Source organism: Dendrobates tinctorius, unplaced genomic scaffold (assembly GCF_039654945.1).
Source record: "Dendrobates tinctorius isolate UK_male_01 unplaced genomic scaffold, ASM3965494v1 ptg000270l, whole genome shotgun sequence".
Lineage (NCBI taxonomy): Eukaryota > Metazoa > Chordata > Amphibia > Anura > Dendrobatidae > Dendrobates > Dendrobates tinctorius.
Window position 1 is genome coordinate 3,278,512 of NW_027361937.1, and position 18,578 is coordinate 3,297,089.

At 42.7% G+C, this 18,578-nt stretch overlaps 1 protein-coding gene across 2 annotated transcripts in view; it reads left to right on the forward strand.

The window, feature by feature from the left end:
* CD40 (CD40 molecule) overlaps positions 1 to 16,255 on the forward strand; it is a 132,701-nt gene extending 116,446 nt beyond the window's left edge. For both annotated transcript variants that reach the window (XM_073559368.1, XM_073559367.1), the window contains exons 6-9: positions 3,265 to 3,323; positions 6,815 to 6,895; positions 15,525 to 15,565; positions 15,670 to 16,255. In XM_073559368.1, coding sequence (XP_073415469.1) covers positions 3,265 to 3,323; positions 6,815 to 6,895; positions 15,525 to 15,565; positions 15,670 to 15,831 — 343 coding nt within the window. In that variant the 3' untranslated portion in view covers positions 15,832 to 16,255. The remainder of the gene's footprint in view (positions 1 to 3,264; positions 3,324 to 6,814; positions 6,896 to 15,524; positions 15,566 to 15,669) is intronic.
* Positions 16,256 to 18,578: the final 2,323 nt, after the last annotated feature.

Genomic DNA, 18,578 nt, shown 5'->3' on the forward strand with positions numbered 1-18,578 from the left:
GGCTTCTTGCCCAGGAGAGGTGTCATATCAGGACAGGGACCCAAATACTGACCAATTTATACGTTAAGCACTTTTCTTTTTACTGTAATTTTTCATAGCAATATTGCAGTTTCATTTTTCCAATTTTCCATATGCACATAATGCAGTGCGTTCCTATTTTCTATGACTTTACTCAGCTGTCATTATCTGGATATTGAGATGCTTGCAACTCCATGCCCCTTAGAAGTAGCGTTTTTGAGTGAATTGCCTCTTCCACCCATGCCCTTTCCTTACACTAGGATTGGCGCAATCACTAAACTTTGTGCTTGCCTAGCTATTCCTGATGATCTGGGAATAAATCAAGGATGCCTGTCCTGTAGTAAGTAAACTAGATATCTTATAGCAGTCTGTTTCAAAGAGCATTGATTTTAGAGGGGACCGTCATTGAGAATGCTGCATTATAGCAAATTGAAGACAATGATAGGGCAGCTAGCTGTTTCACCAATATTACAGCTGTGCGAAACACGTCATATTTGGACCAGATAGATATTTGATTTTCACTCCAAAGTGCATGTTATTTTATTTTTACTATAATTGTTTCTACTAATACTAAAGTTACCATATCAATATGGTTTTCACGTCACGTGTGCTGAACATTCATGTTCTACCTGAATATAGTAAGGTTTGTCTAAAATAAAGTAAATGACAGGCAATTGAGGGTAGTGTCTTTTATATCAAATCAAAGTATTGTTTGTAGGTTTCGTTTCCCTTTAACGTTATTCTGTCATTTCATTTATTTGTTAAGTGGAAACTGCTATAATGAATATAAATTATGAATGTGTAGTCTCCATTCTGTTTATTAATAAAATGTTACGTCTGCAGGGAACGACTTTGAAGAACTCAATCGAGATAGCTATTTAATTGCAAAGTGTTGTGCAAACTGGCAGCAGTGATATAAATGTGTTTTATATGAAGAAAACCTCAGTCTGCTTCCACACAATATATTATATCTGGTAATTCTTCTGTAAAGCAATGCAAGACACACACGGCGCAGAGAATGGATTGTAAGAAAATCACTTCTCTCTTTTCTACGCGTGGTCAAGTAAAATAACAATTGATTACAATCCTGATAGGTTAATTGCCTTCCTATGGACTTGTCCCTTGATTGTGATCGAGATAGAAAAATTAGATTTCGAGACTAGTTAAACGCAGGAACTATTGTGAATGGTGACATTCTCCGTAGAAGACAGCGAAATATATTGACGCTATGCAACCAAGTGTTATAACATCGTTCCGTATTTGGTTGGTAAAGATTGCAAATTTGGAGGTGGGTTGATGGTGTGCGTACAGTAGGGATCTTATCATTATTTGGGCAACAAGAACATTTCCAAGATAGAAAAAGGAGATTATGAGCTTACTTAAGGACGGGAATTAATGTAAATGGTGACATCCTCAGTGGAATATGTTGGTGCTATACAACCACATGTTTCAGTTTATTTGGTGTGTGGTTCACGGAGCTTACAAACTTGGAGGTGGGTTCATTGTGTGCATACAGTAAGGAACGTAGGAGCATGTTGACAAGAAGAACATCTCTGAGATGGAAAGAAGAGATTGTCTGCCTAGTTAAGGACAGGACCTAGTGTAAATGGTGATAATCTCAGCGGAATATGTTGGTTCTATTTAACCACGTGTTTCCGTTTATTTGGTATGTGGTTTATGGAGCTTACAAATTTGGAGGTGGTTTTTCTGTGTTTGTATAGTAGGGAACATGGGAATTTGTTGACAAGAAGTTACAACTCATGAAGAGAATGACCCTATGAAAACACTGATGAATGCGGTTCTGGGACAATTGATGCTACTGCAATCAATGATACTTTAGTTACACTGAGCTCAGATAATGTTTCTTAGAGGACTTGGATGGATTTCCTTCAGGTAAAGGAAGGAATGTCCTTTCAAAGCTGTACTTTTGGCCATAATGGCAACTATTGCATATCAATTAAAGGTCCATGTACATAGGACGATGATCTCCTAAATGACTGTTCATGCAAACTTTCGTTCCCAATTGTTCACCCAAGAAAACACTTCCTGCAATCGAATAACAGGTTGTAGAATGCTTGTTTGTCATTGATCATTTGTCAGCAGCACATTCCCTCATGTAAACAGGGATGTGCTGTTGTCAATAATGTAATCTGTATGGAACTTACAATTATGCGCCAAACCCCTCGATAGTTGTAACATGTAAATGTAATTAAATGAATGTTGATCTACTTGCTATATCATCAATCACCACTTGTTATGGGCAAATTATCTACATGGGCCCATACATGTTGTGTTTCCAGCCCGAACATTTATGGGATGTGCATTGGATGCTCTTCAAAGTGAAAAGCACTTTTTATGGTCTTTCTCTACTAACTAAAAATTTAGCAAGATCAACAAGACATCAATTCAATTAACATTTTATAACTGGGTATTTAGAAACTAATTTTGTAAATCAGGCAGGCCCTTCAAGTCTAACATATAAGGCCCCCATACATATTAGATAAGTCAGTTAAATCTCTCCATTTCAGCATCACCTGATGACCATCTAAATTGCATGGGAGCCTCATCATACTGCCATCACAGTTGATGTTGGGGGAGAGAAGGATCCGGCATTCTGAAATTAAATGATCAATCCTTTTTTTAGTCCTACTGAGAAGAAGTATCTGACAGAGCTTTTTAAGGGGTTTTATCAGGAACGAAAGTTAATTTTATTCAATAGATCTTGGAATAATAATAAGTTCCACAATGGGATTTGTATGAATAAAATGTTCCTGTGCTGAGATAATCTTATAAATGTGCCCCTGCTGCGTACTGTGTTCATTTGTAAGGAGACCCCAAACAGATGATTTTTTGAGGGTGGTTAAAGATCCCTTATGCCCAATTTCAGACTGCAGATCCTATTTTTCTCCCTTAGGAAAGCCACCACCAGAGCTGTCTGGTTGCGGTTCTCTTATAGAGAACACAGGACCACTTAGCAGAATGAGAGGTCTTGTGTATGGGAGAGATGGTCATTGTAGCCGCCTGGCAAATAATGGTACTAACAGCCATCTAATGTGTATGGGGGGCTTAATTCAACCCTCCCTATTGATAACACATGCAATTTTGGACAAGCGTTAATATGCATGAGAGTGTTGGTACAGATCATTGTTGACCGAGTGCTTCTTCAATTTAGTTTCTTACCTGCAATCAAACTTTTTCTTTTATAAAAGATACAATTTGTCCGATAACTCATTTTTTCTGCTTTAGATGTGGAGATGCAGATATGATACTACAGAAGGGAACTCCAACTACTGATGTTGTTTGTGGTGAGTTATGATCCTCGCCTAATGGGATGTCATATTTAGATTGATATATTTTCACACTTTGCTCAAGAAAACACTGCAAAAAGGAGAAACTCATTACAGATAAAAAGTCAGTGAAATTGTAATATAACATTGCCTAAGCCTTGCATGACTGGAGTTTGATGCAGGAGTGCTGCTCTTTTCTTTGTTCAGATTACTTCAAAATAATGACAGACTCTTTATAGAGGAAAAAGACAGGAACAGGTGCCACCTATTAGAATTAGCAATACTAAAAGTCATTGTTGACCCTTTAAAAGGTCTTTGCCGAATGACTTAGGAAAAGAAGAGTGTTTGAGGCCTCTCACCTAGCCAACTAGTTCTCTTCCTTTGAACTGATAAGGCGCAAACATCCCAAAACATGTGTCTGCAATAGGAGTTTCTGATTTGGCATCTTAGCCTAAGTCATGTGGCAAGTTTCTTTAAAGGGTTGATATTGACTTTTAGGATTACAAATTCCAATAGCTGGCACTATATCCAAGAAGTATTGTTTCTCCTTGCGGAGATGGACATGCTAAGCATGCTGTGATGAGGAGACTTAAGCTACAATGCTCCTCTGGAAATATGCAAATTGTCTCTTCAGAGAGGAAGAGGACTAGAACTCTAGTGCCACCTATTGGAAGTAGCAATCCTAACAGTCAATGTCGTCCCTTTAACGAGCCTTGTTACATGACTTAGGATAAAAGCCAAACCAGAATCTCAATTTGCAGACACTCTGTTTCGGGGGACTGCTCCTCGTCAGTGCAAAGTGTGAGATCTGGTGTGGCTATATGAGAGGCGTCTGACCGATATCCAAGAAGTATCTTTTCTCTTTGCGGAGAATGACATGCTAAGCATGCCGAGATGAGGAGACTTAAAGCCGCAATGCTCCTCTGAGAAATATGCAAATTGTCTCTTCAGAGAGGAAGAGGACTAGAACTCTAGTGCCACCTATTGGAAATAGCAATCCTAACAATATTGACCCTTTAATGAGCCTTGTTACATGACTTAGGATAAAAGCCAAACCAGAATCTCAGTTTGCAGACACTGTGTTTCAGGATGGCTGGCACTAGAATTCTTGTACTCTAGCTCTCTGAACAATCTATTTGCATGTTTAATTTCCCAGTAGAACATTGCATGGCTTATAGGTCCTCCTATGTCACTTGGGAGCTGTCAACAAGAAGAAGCTTTACCCCTTAAACCTTTGAAAATTATGAGAAATTCAAAGACAAATATACATAATTATACATTTTACAAAAATTGTGGGGTGGCTTGGTTGATAGAAGTTAACTAGTGAATAATTAATACACAATAGATTAGCCTCGGAATTTTATTGGTTTCTTCCACAAATTGCATATTCATTAAACGTAATGTGAAATTTATATATATTTAGGACTATATACACATGGTCATATCATGGATCCATGCACGAACTGTATATTTAGGGTCATGAATGTATTTGATCTTGTCCTTGGAAATCTTTGGGAAAGATTTAACTGTTTTGCTCGAGGAGGTTCCTATCCCTAAACTTTCCTCTTGCGGGAAAAGAGACAGTACTGTTTGCTGTATTCTGACAGCTGTGCTGGGCTGCAGATTTCAACTGTATGCTCCACTTGTGGGCACCCTGAGATACTGAGCATGACAGCTGTTCTGGGCTGCAGATTTCGACTGTATGCTCAACTTGTGGGCACTCTGAGGTACTGAGCATGGAAGTTGTGCTGAGCTGCAGGTTTTGACTATATGCTTGTCATGGTGTGTTTTGAGTTTTGGGTAGGTGGTGTAGGAGTTAACTCTGAGAGCCTCTCTGTGGATCTGGGGAGGGTTTTTATAGCTTCAGGGGAGAGCCGTCCCCTGTCGCTTATACTCCTATCTGAGTGTGCCCGACCCTGCTCTGTCCGTGCGTAACGCCATTCACTGTCCATCTGCCTGGTATTCTGACCCTGCTTTGTTACGGTTTACGTCTCTGGTTTGCTGACTCTACCTGCTTTGCCTGTGTTGTGTTTGACCCTTGGCTTTGTCTGACCTCCCTCCTGAATATCACTCCTGTACCACGCTTGCCCATACTGTGTATGACCTTTGGCTTTGTCTGACCTCCCATCTGTATATCCCTTCGGTACCTCGCTTGCCCATACTGTGTATGACCTCCGTTTTGCCTGACTCTGAGTTTTCTGTATAGTGTCCTGCCATCTCTGAAAGCAGGACGCTAAGCCCCGCCCCCTTGCAGTCACATGACCGTAGGTCCTGTGACTGCTTGCTAAACTTCAGCGTCCACAGGTCCTGTGCATCTGTACTTTCCGGCTGTACCTGTCCCCGGGCCCCCTACAGTGTGGGTGAGTCCCTGCTCAGCGGAGGCTGTACGCCGGCGCTGTCAGGATCCTGACAATGCTCCACCTGTGGTCACTCTGAGATACTGAACATAGCAGCTGTGCTGGGCTGCAAGTTTTGACTGCATGCTCCACCTGTGGGCACTGTGAGATACTACGCATGGCAGCTGTGCTGGCCTGCAGGTTTTGACTGTATGCTCCACCTGTGGGCACTCTGAGATACTAAGCATGGTAGCTGTGCTGGGCTGCAGGTTTTGACTGTATGCTCCACCTGTGGGCACTCTGAGATGCTGAGCCTGGTAGCTGTGCTGGGCTGCAGGTTTTGACTGTATGCTTCACCTGTGGACACTGAGATACTGAGCATGGTAGCTGTGTTGAGCTTCAGGTTTTGACTGTATGCTCCACCGGTGTGCACTCTGAGATACTGAGCATGGCAGCTGTGCTGGGCTGCATGTTTTGATTGTATGCTCCACCTGTGGGCACTGTGAGATACTGAGCATGGCAGCTGTGCTGGGCTGCATGTTTTGATTGTATGCTCCACCTGTGGGCACTGTGAGATACTGAGCATGGCAGCTGTGCTGGGCTGCAGGTTGTGATTGTTTGCTCGACCTGTGGGCACTGTGAGATACTGAGCATGGCAGCTGTGCTGAGCTGCAGGTTTTGATTGTATGCTCCACCTGTGTGCACTCTGAGATACTGAGCATGGCAGCTGTGCTGGGCTGCAGGTTTAGATTGTATGCTCCACCTGTGGGCAGGGCACTGTGAGATACTAAGCATGGCAACTGTGCTGGGCTGCAGGTTTTGATTGTATGCTCCACCTGTGGGCACTGTGAGATACTGAGCATGGCAGCTGTGCTAGGCTGTAGATTTTGATTGTATGGACTACCTGTGGGCACTCTGAAATACTGAGCATCGCATCTGTGCACTGGCTGATAGGAGGTTTCAGATAAAGATTGTGGGTAGCTGTGTTAAAATATTCTAGGCTGACTGTAAGCCCGCAGAGGGGCACTGTGATAACGTGCATCAGCTGAGCACTGACTGACAGTAGTATATTATGTGGATGTGAAGGAGTATTGTGTTTGCCACAGCCACTGCTTGCTGTGAAGTCCACCACTGATTAATTGTTATAATTTATTTTTTTTCTTTCCTTTCCAGAACCTAGATCCAATACTTGGGTATACGTTGTAGTCATCATTGTGGTCCTTGTGGCACTTTTTGTGCCTGCTACAGTCTTTAGTAAGTACAAATATATTCACAACAGAAAGTAACCGCAAAAGGAGACCTGCTGTATATGTAGGAGAGCACGGGAACTGAGCATACACTTTATATTAATATGTGCCCTTTGTAGTGTAGTCTACAGACTAGTCTTATGTTTATGTACGCAGTGTCAGTTTCCTGATACCTGACATTGAGAAGGATTGAGCATGTAAAACGTCAGGGGTCTCTGTTAGAGGATTATTCTCCCTATGTCTATAAAAATATTTATGCATAGTTAAAGGGGTTTTTCAGATTAAGGGCATGTATTTTAGGCTAAAAAATATTTTTACTGTTGGTTTTCATTACAAATATTGCACCATTTGGCTGTAACAGGTTCTTTGTTTCGCTGCACATTCCACTGTAATGTGGTCTGTGGCCATAAATCAGCTGAGAAGAGCTCAGAAATAGACAGATAAAAGAGTTACATCTCTCCTGTCAGACTGTCAGAATGACCTCACTGACGGATCCTCAGTTAGAGGTTGGCCACTTTCTCTTGTTAGTGCAGCTTTCCTCACAAACTGACCAGAACTTCTGTCCATGATTACTAGTGGTGGGTCATGGGACCAGACATGTCCATCAGCCTTCTCCAATTCTGAATCACCTCACATAGGAACGCTGTTTTTCTATTGGAGGAGACCAATAGACCTCTCTGGTCACATGATCCTCCGCCAGCAGCCATGGTATGGACAGAATTGCTGGTTGGTGTGTGAGGAAAGCGGCACTAACAAGAGACGTTCCCAACCTCTTTACCTGAGAGTCCGTCAGTGAGCTGTTACAGTTACCAGGAAAGTTTGCAATTCTTATGTGTCTTTTTCCGAGTTCCTCTCAGCTAATCGCCACAAACCACATGCAAGTTGATAGTTTAAGAAAACAAAAAGCCTGTAAAAGCCAAAATGTGTAATGAAACACGATTGCAAGAATCATTAGCCCTAACAGGATCACCTTGAAGACACCCATATACACACATGGTCAAAATTGTTGGTACCCCTTAATGACAGAAAAACCTGCAATGGTCGCAGAAATAACTTGAATCTGACAAAAGTAATAATAAATCAAAAATCTATGCAAATGGACATGCTTACACAGATTTAAAAAAAAAAATAAAACTCATGAAATAGGTGTGGACAGAAATGATGGTACCCTTAACTTAATTTTTTGTTGCACAACCTTTTGACGTAATTACTTCAATCAAACGATTCCAGTAACTGTCAATGAGACTTCTGCACCTCTCGACAGGTATTTTTCCCCACTCCTCAAGAGCAAAGTGCTCCAGTTGTCTCGTGTTTGAAGGTTGGCTTTTCCAGACGGCATGTTTCAGCTCTTTCCAAAGATGCTCAATAGGATTTAGGTTAGGGCTCATAGAAGGCTACTTCAGAATAGTCCAATGTTTTCCTCTTAGCCATTCTTGGGTGTCTTTAGCTGTGTGTTTTGGGTCATTATCCTGTTGCAAAACCCATGACCTGCCATTGAGACCAAGCTTTCTGACACTGGCAGCACATCTCTCTCTAGAATCCCTTGCTAGTCTTGAGATTTCATTGCACCCTGCATAGATTCTAGAAACCCTGTGCCAGATGCAGCAAAGCTGCCCCATAACATAACAGAGCCTCCTCCATGTCTCACAGTAGGGACAGTGTGCTTTTCTTGATATGCTTCTTTATTTCCGCCTGTGAGCTGATGTGCCTTGCCAAAAAGTTCCATTTTTGTCTTATGTGTCCATAGGACATTCTCCCAAAAGCTTTGCGGCTTGTCAGCATATAGTTTGTCAAATTCCAGTCTGGCTTTTTATGATTTTTTTTCAACAATGGTGTCCTACTTGGTCATCTCCCATGAAGTCCACTTTGGCTCGTACAACTATGGATGGTGCGATCTGACACTGATGTTCCTTGAGCTTAAAGTTCACATTTAATTTGTTTAGAAGTTTTTCTGGGCTCTTTTGTTACCATTCGTATTATCCGTCTCTTTGATTTTTGTTCTATTTTCCTCCTGTGGCCATGTCCAGGGTAGTTGACTACAGTTTCATGGATCTTAAATTTCTGAATAATATGTGCTACTGTAGTCACAGGAACATCAATCTGCTTGGAGAGGACCTTATAAATTTTACCTTTAACATGTTTGTCTATAATTTTCTTTCTAATCTCCTGAGACAACTCTTTTGCTTCCTCTGGTCCATGTTGAGTGTGATACATACCATGTCACCAAACAGTACAGTGAGTATCTGTAGCCCTCTATACAGGCCCACTCACCGATTGCAAGATTGTAGACACCTGTAATGCTAATTAGTGGACACACCGTGATTTAACATGTCCCTTTTGTCATATTATTTTCAGGGGTACCATCATTTCTGTCCAGGTCTATTTCATGAGTTTTATTTTTTTTTTTTTAAATTCTGTGTAAGCGTGGTTGAAAAGCAATGTCTGACTTTCATTTGTTCATTTTCATAGAATTTTGATTTATTATTACTTTTGTCAGATTCAAATTATTTCTGTGACGATTGTGGGTTTTTCTGTCATTAACCCCTTTCTGCCATCTGATGTACTATCCCGTCCATGTGACCTGGGACTTAATTCCCATGGACGGGATAGTACGTCATAGCGTCCGGGTGTCAGCTGATTTTCACAGCTGACACCCGGCATTATGTGTCAGGGGCGGTCACAGACCGCCCCCAGCACATTAACCCCTGGCACACTGTGATCAAACATGATCGCAGTGTACCTGGGGCATAGGGAAGAATCACGCAGGGAGGGGGCTCTCTGCGTGCTTCCCTAAGACCTTCGGAGCAGCGCGATGTGCCGCCCTGCTCCGAGGGTCTCCTCTCTGCAGGCCCCCAGATCCAATATGGCTGCGGCGGCCTTTGGGGTCCTGCAGGGAGGTGGCTTTCTCAGTGCCTGCTGAGAGCAGGCACTGAGGAAGCCTGTGCAGCGCCTGTCAGCTGATCTGACACAGTGCTGTGCAAAGTGTCAGATCAGCGATCTGACACTAGACAGTGTTGTCTCCCACTGGGACAAAGTAATAAAGTAGAAAAAAACGTGTAAAAATAATTAACAAAACATTCCTAAATAAATAAAAAAAAAACAAAAAAAAGCAATAAATTCTTTTTTTGTAAATAAAAAAAACAACAAAAATACACATATTTAGTATCGCCGCATCCGTAACGACCCGCCCTATAAAACTGTTCCACTAGTTAGCCCCATTAGTGAACCCCTTGAAAAATAAAAAGCAAAGCAAAAGCAATGCTTTATCATCATACCGCTGGAAAAAAGTGCAATAACGCACGATGAAAATAGACTGATATAAATAACCATGGTACCGCTGAAAACGTCATCTTGTCTTGCAAAAAACAAGCCGCCATACAGCGTCATTAGCGGAAAAAAAAAGTTATAGCGCTGAAAAAATAATTATTCTTTATATAAAATTGTTTTTATTGTATAAAAGCTCCAAAACATAAAAAAATGATATAAATGAGGTATCGATGAAATTGTATTGACCCGAAGTATAAAATTGCTTTATCAATTTTACCACACGTGGAACGGTGTGAACACTCCCCCCAAAAGGAAATTCATGAAATGCTGTTTTTTGTTCATTCTGCATCCCAAAAATCGGAATAAAAAGCGATCAAAAAATGTCACATGCCCGAAAATGGTACCAATAAAAACTTCAACTCGTCCCGCAAAAATTAAGACCTCAAATGACTCTGTGGGTCAAAATATAGATAAATTATAGCTCTTAAAATGTGGTGATGCAAAAACCAGTGTTAAGGCTGAGATTAGGGTTAGGGGTGTGTTGGGGTTAGGGATGGAGTTTGAATTGTAGGGTTTCCACTGTTTAGGCACATCAGGGGCTCTCCAAATGCAACATGGCGTCTGATCTCAATTCCAGCCAATTCTGCGTTGAAAACGTCAAACGGTGCTCCTTCCCTTCCAAGCTCTGCCATGCGCCCAAACATTGGTTTACCCCCACATATGGTGTATCGGCATACTCAGGACAAATTGCACAATAACTTTTGGGGTCCAATTTCTCCTGTTACCCTTGGGAAAATGAAAAATTGGGAGCAAAAATATCATTTTTGTAGAAAAAGATATGTTTTTTTATTTTTAATGCTCTACGTTGTAAACGTCTGTGAAGCACTTGGGGGATCAAAGTGCTCACCACACATCTATATAAGTTCCTTGGGGGGTCTAGTTTCCAAAATGGGGTCACTTGTGGGGGGTTTCCACAGTTTAGGCACATCAGGGGCTCTCCAAATGTGACATGACACCCGCAGACCATTCCATCAAAGTCTGCATTTCAAAACGTCACTACTTCCCTTCCGAGCTCCGACGTGTGCCCATACAGTAGTTTTCTGGAACATATGGGGTATCGGCGCACTCAGGACAAATTGGACAACTTTTGGGGTCCAATTTCTCCTGTTACCCTTGGGAAAATAAAAAAAATTGGGGACTAAAAGATAATGTTTATGGAAAAGATATGATTTTTTTATTTTCACGCCCGGCGTTATAAACTTCTGTGAAGCACTTGGAGCTTCAAAGTGCTCCTAACACATCTAGATAAGTTCCTTGGGGGGTCTAGATTCCAAAATGGGGTCACTTGTGGGGGGTTCCACAGTTTAGGCACATCAGGGGCTCTCCAAATGTGACATGACACCCGCAGACCATGCCATCAAAGTCTGCTTTCCAAAACGTCACTACTTCCCTTCCGAGCCTCGACGTGTGCCCATACAGTAGTTTTCTCCCACATATGGGGCATCAGCGTACTAAGGACAAATTGGACAACAACTTTTGTGGTCCAATTTCTCCTGTTACCCTTATGAAAATAAAAAAATTGGGGACTGAAAGATCATGTTTGTGGAAAAAATATGATTATTTTTACGCCCGGGCACTCTAAACTTCGGTGAAGCACTTGGGGGTTCAAAGTGCTCACCACACATCTAGATCAGTTCCTTGGGGGGGGTCTAGATTCCAAAATGGGGTCACTTGTGGGGGGTTTCCACTGTTTAGGCACATCAGGGGCTCTCCAAACGTGACATGGCGTCTGATCTGAATTCCAGCAAATTTTGTGTTGAAAAAGTCCAAAGGCGCTCATTCCCTTCTGAGCTCTTCCATGCGGCGAAACAGTGGTCCCCCCCCCACAGTATCAGCATACTGAGGACAAATTGAAGAATAACTTTTGCAGTCCAATTTCTCCTGTTACCCTTGGTAAAATAAAAAAATTGGACCTGAAGTAATTTTTTTGTGAAGAAAAGCCAAATGTTCATTTTTTTTAAACATTCAAAAAATTCCTGTGAAGCACCTGAAAGGTTAATAAACTTCTTGAATGTGGTTTTGAGGACCTTGAGGGGTGCAGTTTTAAGAATGGTGTCACTTTTGGGTATTTTCTATCACATAGACCCCTCAAAGTGACTTCAAATGTGATGTGGTCCCTAAAAAAATATGGTGGTGTAAAAATGAGAAATCATTGGTCAACTTTTAACTCTTATAACTTCCTAAAAAAAAGAAATGTTCCAAAATTGTGCTGATGTAAAGTAAACATGTGGGAAATGTTACTTATTAAGTATTTTGGTGCCACATATCTGTGATTTAAGGACATAAAAATGCAAAGTTGGAAAATTGTGAAATTTTCAAAATTTTCACCAAATTTCCATTTTTTTCACAAATAAACGCAAGTAAGGCTAATTTCACACTTGCTTTTTTTTGCAGCGCGTTTTTCCCGCAAAAAACGCATTGAAAAAACGCATACAAAAGCATACAACTGCTGCGTTTTTTTCAAGCATTTTTATGAGCATGCATGAAAAAAATGCAGCGTTTTTATGCGTTTGTATGCGTTTTTAGTGCGTTTTTACCGCGTTTGTGTTTTTTCCAAACATTAGGTGGCCCCTCACACTAACCCAAACCATGACTTTACTAACCCTAACCCTAACCCTGACCCTAACCCTAACCCTAACCCTGACCCTAATCCTAACCCTGACCCTAACCCTAACCCTGACCCTAACCCTAACCCTAACCCTAACCCTGACCCTAACCCTAACCCTGACCCTAACCCTGACCCTAACCCTAACCCTGACCCTAACCCTGACCCTAACCCTTAGCCAAACCATACTTAACCTTAACCCAAAACCTAAACCCTAACTAACCCTAACCCTAACCCCAACCCTAACCCTAACCCTGACCCTAACCCTAACCCTGACCCTAACCCTGACCCTAACCCTTAACCAAACCATACTTAACCCTAACCCAAACCCTAAACCCTAACTAACCCTGACCCTAACCCCAACCCTAACCCTGACCCTAACCCTAACCCTGACCCTAAACCCCCTTAACTAACCCTAACTCTAACCCAAACCCCCTAAATTCCATGGTTAACAAAAAAAACGCATGTGCAAAAAAACGCATACATAAGCATGCCAATGCGCACATATGCGCACCCATAGACTTATAATAGGTGTCTTGCTGTAAAAAAAACGCATTCGCGCATGCGTTTTTTTGAGGCAAGTCGGACGCCCAAAAAATGCAGCAGGATGCATCTCATACCGCAAAAAAACGCATGCGCGGAAAAACGCGTACAAACGCATGTGTATGCGCACATAAGCGCATCCCATGCAAAGTATAGGAAAAAAAAACGCATGCGCTATTTAGCGCTAAAATGCCGCGAAAAAAACGCAAGTGTGAAACCAGCCTTATATGAATGAAATTTTACCACTAACATGAAGTGCAATATGTCACGACTCACGAGAAAAAAAATGTCAGAATCACCAGGACCATGGAAGCGTTTCAGAGTTATTACCTCATAAAGGGACAGTGGTCAGAATTGTAAAAATTGGCCCGTCATTAACGTGCAAACCACCCTAGGGGGTAAACGGGTTAAATGAGGGGTACCAACAATTTTGACCATGTGTGTAAATATACATATTATTACTGTATATACTCACGCATAAGCCGAGATTTTCAGCCCAATTTTTTGAGCTGAAAGTCCCCCTCTCGGCTGATACATGAGTCATATACCGGGAGTCGGTGGAGGAGGGGGAGTGGGAGTGTGAGAACATACTTATCCCACGGCGTGTCTGTGCAGCCACCCCGCTTCTCCCAGGTCTCCCTTCCTTCCTTCAGAGGTCATGTGGTACCGCTGATTAAAGTTATCAATATGTGCATATTCATGACATTAATGAGCGGTACCACATGACCGCTGAAGGAAGAAAGGGAGACCGTGGGAGAAGCAGGTGGGACTGCAGAGACCGTGCCAGGAGGGGGTAAGTATATGCAGTATTCACCTGTCCCCGGGCCAATGCTGCTCGCCGCTGTCTGCCCCGTCCTCTGTCAGTTACGTTCAGGCAGCAGAGGGTGCGGTGACATAGTTAGTGCACGCCGCACCTTCTCCTGCCTGAACAGTCACTGACAGAGGACGCGGCAGACAGCAGCGCCGGTCTCAGCGTTGGAACAGGGACAGGTGAATATCTCAGGTGTCAGGATCCTGAGCCAGCGGTGACACCGGCACCTGGCCCCCAGCGATGAGAGGTGAGTATGCCATTTTTTTATTTTCAGCAGCAGTGGCATATGGGGACATAATCTATGAAGCATCTTATGGGGCAGCATATGGGGCTTATTCTATGGAGCATCTTATGGGGTCAAAATCTATGGAGCATCTTACGGGGGCATATTCTATGGAGCATCATATGGGGGCATAATCTATGGAGCATCTTATGGGGGCAAAATCTATGGAGCATCTTACGGGGGCATATTCTATGGAGCATCATATGGGAGCATAATCTATGGAGCATCTTATGGGGGCATATTCTATGGAGCATCTTATGTGGGCTTAATCTATGGAGCATCTTATGGGGCAGCATATGGGGCATAATCTATGGAGCATTTTATGGGGCATAATCTATAGAGCATCTTATGGGGCAGCATATGGGGCATAATCTATGGAGCATCTTATGGGGGCATAATCTATGGAGCATCTTATGGGGGCATAATCAATGGAGCATTTTATGGGGCCATAACCTTTATGGAGCAGCATATGGGGCATATTATTCTATGGAGCATCTTATGGGGCATAATCTATGGAGCATCTTATGGGGCATAATCTATGGAACATCTTATGTGACCATAACTTTTATGGAGCAGCATATGGGACATATTATTCTTTGGAGCATTTTATGGAGCAGCATATGGGGACATAATCTATAGAGCATTTTATGGGTCCATAACCTTCATGGAGCAGCATATGGGGCATATTATTCTATGGAGCATTTTATGGGGCCATTTTTAACCTTTGTGCAGCATTATATGGGGCGTATTTTGTATGGAGCATCTTATGGGGCCATCATGAACTGTATGGAGCAATATATGGGGCTCCAGATTCAATATGGATATTCCAAAACATTTAACCTACTGATGTCTCAATTAATTTTACTTTTATTGGTATCTATTTTTAGTTTTGAAATTTACCAGTAGCTGCTGCATTTTCCACCCTAGGCTTATAAGCAAGTCAAAAAGTTTTCCCAGTTTCTTGTAACAAAATTAGGGGGGTTATACACGAGTATATACGGTAAATATATTATTTCTTACCCAATATTCTCCAATGGTTGATTCATTTTTTACTATTTTTCTTTTAGTTAGGAAATCATATTGTAAGGACAAGAACAAAAAAAGACAGGTAAGAAAGAGACTTGCGTCCATGTGGAGGCAAATCTGTATAAGACCTCAATACCCACAACATAGTTACCATGATTATTTTTGTCTTTTTTATATTTTTCATAGACACCACCTAAGGAAAACAATGAACAGCAGCCTATTAAACCTGTAGAATTCAATTTCAACCTTCCTGAAGAAGATCAGGATGATCAGGATATTACAATGCAAGGACTACCGGTGGCGCAGGAGCAGGGGAAGGACTACCAAATGTCACAGGAGGAAGTCTGAGAGAACTATAGATGTCAAAATCATCAAAGGTTCAAAATCATACATATAAAATAGGCAACAGTCTGACAGTCATTAATATTACTAAAAGTAGTAGAAGCTCCAACATGTCGGTCAAGACTTACCTAAAAGAAGCAGACATTGAAATGTACGTTGGGGATCAGCTACTGTGTTTGTCAGTATCTACATTACATGGACTCATTTTTTTTTGTATTTTTCTGGTTTAGACTTCTTTTAAGTATTTATTCATGAGTGGCAGCCTTTACAGTTTATTGGCTACACTTACACTTGGCTAATATGGTGTTTTTATGCCATGTGTTCCTTGAATTTACTACACATTGTTTTATGGATCATACTCTTCCTTTACGCTTTTTAACTGATTTTATTAAAAATGTGTAATTTCAATAAAGGTGAGCTATTTTTGCTATTTGGTTGTGGTTTGTATATCTGTAGGTTTTTCTATTTCAGTAAAGACTATTGAACTGGGCTTTAAAGGATTCTGCCAGCAGGATCTACCCTAATACGCCATCTATATGGGCATGCAGGTCATAAAAACGTCAATAAAATGACAATTTAATATCTGACGTCCAATGTGTAATTACAGAGAACTCCACATTTTCCTTATATGTAGATGAATTGTTAACATCTATGGACAGGACCCTAATCTGCATGAAAATCTGGAATCATTATTATTATTATTTATTTATATAGCACCATTAATTCCATGGTGCTGTACATGAGAAGGGGGTTACATAAAAAGTTATAGATATCGTTAACATTAAACAAATTTACCATGACACACTGGTGCAGAGGAGAGAGGACTCTGTCCTTGCGGACTTACATTCTATGGGTTAGTGGGGAAGAGACAGAAGGTCAATGGTGCAGCAGCTCTGGTGGTGATGAGGCGGCAGCTCGGGCGGTGGTGAGGCGGCAGAATAGTCATTCCAAGCTGTAGGCTTTCCTGAAAAGATGGGTTTTCAGGTTCCGTTTGAAGGATCCGAGGGTGGTAGATAACCGGACGTGTTGCGGCATGGAGTTCCAGAGGATGGGGGATATTCGGGAGAAATCTTGGAGTCGGTTGTGTGAGGAACGAATAAGTGTGAAGGAGAGTAGGAGGTCTTGGGAGGATCGAAGATTACGTGAGGGAAAATATTGAGAGATTAGTTCAGAGATATAGGGTTAGGACAGGTTGTGGATGGCTTTGTAGGTCAGTGTTAGTAGTTTGAACTGGATTCGTTGGGGAATTGGGAGCCAGTGGAGGGATTTGCAGAGGGGAGAGACAGGGTAGTAGCGAGGAAAGAGGTGGATTAGTTGGGCAGCAGAGTTGAGGACAGACTGGAGTGGTGCAAGAGAGTTAGCAGGGAGGCCACAGAGGAGAGTGTTGCAGTAGTCAAGGTGGGAGATGATGAGGGCATGTACAAGAGTTTTAGTAGATTGAGGGCTGAAGAAGGGACGGATTCTGGAAATATTTTTGAGTTGGAGGCAACAGGAAGTGGCAAGAGTTTGGATGTGTGGTTTGAAGGACAGGGCAGAGTCGAGAGTCACTCCGAGGCAGCGGATTTCAGGTGCGGGAGAGAGCATGATGCCATTTACCTTAATAGATAGATCGGGTAGGGAAGATATGTGAGATGGAGGAAAGATAATAAGTTCAGTTTTGTCTACATTGAGTTTTAGAAAGCGAGAAGTGAAAAAGGAGGATATGGCTGATAGACACTTTGGGATTCTGGACAGCAGAGAGGTGACATCTGGGCCAGAGAGGTAGATCTGAGTGTTGTCTGCATACAGGTGGTAATGGAAGCCATGGGACCTTATGAGTTATCCTAGGCCAAGGGTATAGATGGAAAAAAGTAGGGGCCCCAGAACAGAGCTTTGGGGGACTCCAACAGAGAGAAGGCGGGATGAGGAGGTAGTGTGGGAGTGGGAAACGCTAAATATGCGGTCAGAAAGGTATGAGGCTATCCAGGACAGGCCAAGGGAAGAAAGAATCTGTAGCAGTGGTTGACTGTGTCGAAGGCAGAGGACAGGTCTAGAAGGAGGAGGATGGAGAACTGTTAGCTTTAGCTGTGTGTAAGTCATTAGTAGTGTTGAGAGATACCTTCCGATATCGGGAAATATTGGATCGGACCGATACCCCAAAAATATTGGGTATCGCTGATTCCGTTACCGGAAACCCATGCAAGTCAATGGGGCACAAATATCGGAATGAAAATAAACCTTTTCTTTCCTTGCACATCCAGTTCGGGAGGGGGGAAGAGTGTGGGTGGTGTGTGGGCGGAGACTGTGCATGTGTGTGTGGGCGGGGTCTGTACGGGCCTCCCGGGGGTCTGTTCTGGCCTGCCGGGGGTCTGTACGGGCCTGCCGGGGGCCTGTGTGGGCTGCCGGGGGTCTGTGCGGGCCTTCCGGGGGTCTGTGCGGGCTGCCAGGGGTCTGTGCGGGCCTGCCGGGGGTCGGTACGGGCCTGCCGGGGTCTGTACGGGCTGCCGGGGGTCTGTGCGGGCCTGCCGGGGGTCTGTGCGGGCTGCCGGGGGGTCTGTGCGGGCCTGCCGGGGGTTGTTTGTGTGTGCAGGCATCGTCCGATGGGACTACAAGTCCCATCGGGCTATGCCTGCTACATAGACAGTAGAGTTGAGCGATACCGTCCGATACTTCAAAGTATCGTATCGGATGGTATCGGCCGATCTTTAAAAAAAGTATCGGTATCGCCGATTCCGATACCGGAAGTCCCATTCAAGTCTATGGGACTTCCGGTA